The sequence below is a fragment of the Penaeus monodon genome, chromosome 24 (genome assembly GCF_015228065.2).
Source record: "Penaeus monodon isolate SGIC_2016 chromosome 24, NSTDA_Pmon_1, whole genome shotgun sequence".
Classification (NCBI taxonomy): Eukaryota; Metazoa; Arthropoda; class Malacostraca; order Decapoda; family Penaeidae; genus Penaeus; species Penaeus monodon.
The window spans coordinates 10,137,159-10,139,977 of NC_051409.1; the positions used below are offsets into that span (position 1 = coordinate 10,137,159).

The 2,819-nt window shown below is 32.8% G+C and overlaps 1 protein-coding gene across 1 annotated transcript in view; it reads right to left on the bottom strand.

Annotated features, from left to right (window-relative positions):
• The window catches only part of LOC119588848 (serine/threonine-protein phosphatase 4 regulatory subunit 2-B-like), a gene marked incomplete at its 5' end in the record, with an annotated part of 5,724 nt that overhangs the window by 560 nt on the left and 2,345 nt on the right, over positions 1–2,819 (bottom strand). Inside the window, 2 exon segments of the mRNA XM_037937489.1 lie at positions 95–127; positions 2,181–2,296. Coding sequence (XP_037793417.1) covers positions 95–127; positions 2,181–2,296 — 149 coding nt within the window.

Here is a 2,819-nt window from a genome sequence, read left to right on the forward strand (position 1 = left end):
CACGTGAGTGTGTATGAGAAAATGCAGAATTAGTCAAATGATAACCCAAAAAAACAACACAATGGGAACAAATAAACGTACAAAGCCCACATACCTTCATCACTGACAGAGTCAAGACTGGAGCTGCCTGTAGTCATTGGGAAGACATGAAAGGTAAGGAACACAGAGGCGGTTAGTTAGCGTGAAAAACACAATTACAAGCACCACTTGGATCTGCCACTCACAGTCTTCATGCTGTGTGTGTGTATAAGAATGATAAAATGCTGAGCAATTACAGACATTGTTTTGTCAATAACCTCAAAATACAATTATTTGTCCAAGGATTAGTCACATTAACTGTGTTGCAAACTATTATATTCAAAATATGGATGGAATTATCATCAATTTGTCCATGCAGCTATCCTTATAAATAAGAGCTGCCAAGAAATGTGGGACTAGCATTAAATTCTTTCGTATCAACAGCTCTATATCCTTACACATATGAATAACATATATGAAAATGTTAACAGAGTTCATTCTTACTTGACTTGCAATATATTATCAAAATTAGCAGAAATAAAACAATTAAATCATAAAAAAACAAGTTATTAGTGCAACCACGTGGGGATGGGATTTTGTATTTTTCTCGTATTTCCTTCCAACACAAAGATAACATCTAAAAATCTCAAATTGTTTGCACAGAAGAAACCTATTTCCTAGAAAACTTTTGGCAATTCTAATACCCTCAGCAGTTTTGAATATCAATTCCATTACCAAAAATAGAAAAAGATAAGCTGCATAGAACACACAGTTTGAAAAAAAAAGACAATTTAATCGAGGTAACAACAAACAATGAGTTTTCTACCTCCATATAACAATAATGATAAAAGGCAGTCTCCAATCATTCATAAACTGGTAAAAAGTCATATAATGCTATACTTGCATCTGTCCAAAAGTCCTTAACCCTTCCAAAACAATGATGCACATCGGCACTGCAGCAGTAAGCCTGTGGTCTAAACCTGTCAGTGCCTTTTAGAACAGATTAGTCATGGGTAACCTACCACCATAAATCAGAATACTGATATTGTGACTTCTCATAAAAATCTCTCAGTTCTGTGTCCTCCTTTTGAAATGTTGGACCAGCAACTCCCTCTGACTCTGTTATAAATTTTGAGATTCTTACTTTGAGGAACCATATTGTCAAGGTTAATGGAGATATTTGTGTTCACTGAATTGATAACCTTGTTTGTGATAAAAAAAAAAAATTTGTACAGCACTATTACAATAAGGTTAAGCAATAGTTTGGAATATTCCAAATTAAAAAGAACAGACCATAAATAAAAAGCGACAGAGCCTCAATAAAGCATGAATGCAGTCATGGAATCTGATACTTTCCCTTCCTTTACTACACTGGAACCTCCAACAATGTTAAGGTGAACTTTTCATTAATGAATTAATGCAAAACTCATACACTTGAAAACAAAGGCATTAAACCATGAAAACACTCATTATACTAAACTTGTACCAAAATAAGAAATGAAACTATTAGACTACACTAAAAACACAAAGTATCCAAAGTTGAAAAATTCAGATAAGCCAAATACTTCCCACAGGAATATGAATAAGGGGCCACAGAGACATCTATTACTAGGCTTCCATCTCCATTTAGTAGAGAAAAGCTTATTGCTGACATCTGCACAGAAGAAGAAAGGTGAAAATGGAAAAGGAGGAAGAAGTAGGATCATCAAACACAGCAAAATGGGAAAAAGTTGGAAAACATCCTTGTACCACAAAGACAAAAAATAATAATATGGAACTGCAGATACACACACACACATATTGTCTTTTTGGATTTTTTTTTCTTTAATCATGTTCACAATAATGAAATTCCATATACAATACACATAAAGATCATGGTATAATTCTTAAAACTGACAATTTCCAATTTTCAACACAAATACACACAAACTTTATCAAAACCTTATTAAAATTGCTGACATGCATCTTGATTAGTGCTTTATGGCCATCCTTAACTCTAGCAAATGGGTATTGCCATATAAAGGTGCAATTCAAATGCTTTATGAACTCACTAAATATTATGATATGCTCTATAATGAAAAACTGAGATATCATCCAGCTGTCATCAAACAAAGTCAGCCCATTTAATATTAGATCATAAAAAATGAAGAGATTACAATTACCTTTATCAGTTTTGTAAGTACTCTCAATGTTAAGGCCATTATCCGTCTCCACAGACCTGGGTCGGACCAGGGACTCAGCAGAGCAGTGGCAAGAGGCAGCACTGTCAGACAGAGACCTGAAGGAGAAAGGTTGATTTAATTTTGGCAGGTTGGTTGAATTATTTTTAAATTCTTATTCACCTGTTAATTTTTTTAATAGGGCAGTTTTTAAAAATGTAAGCTTAATAACACAAGCATTTGTAGTTTCTAATTTCTTTAAATAATCAGCAAGTTTTATGCAAATGGAAAGTTTATTTTAAATTCCTCCACACAACACTAAGAAACTACCAATAATTATGAAGTCAACAAAGAGTGATAGTTATCATTTAATATTCATGAATAGAACTTTTTTTTAGAAAATAACAACTTCAGCAGGCAATGGAATACACACAGTGTAATAACTAAAGTATCCTAGCCACACTAATCAACATTTTAAATCTCCAGCTTTGTAAAACCTTTTATACAACTTACATTATCTTAAATATAAAAGTAACGGGAATTTCTTCAGGTAAATTCTGTAAATGATGAAAGCTAAGTCTTCTAAAAAAATATTAATAATCTAATTACTGCAAGGAAACCAGACATAAACCATAAAAGGGA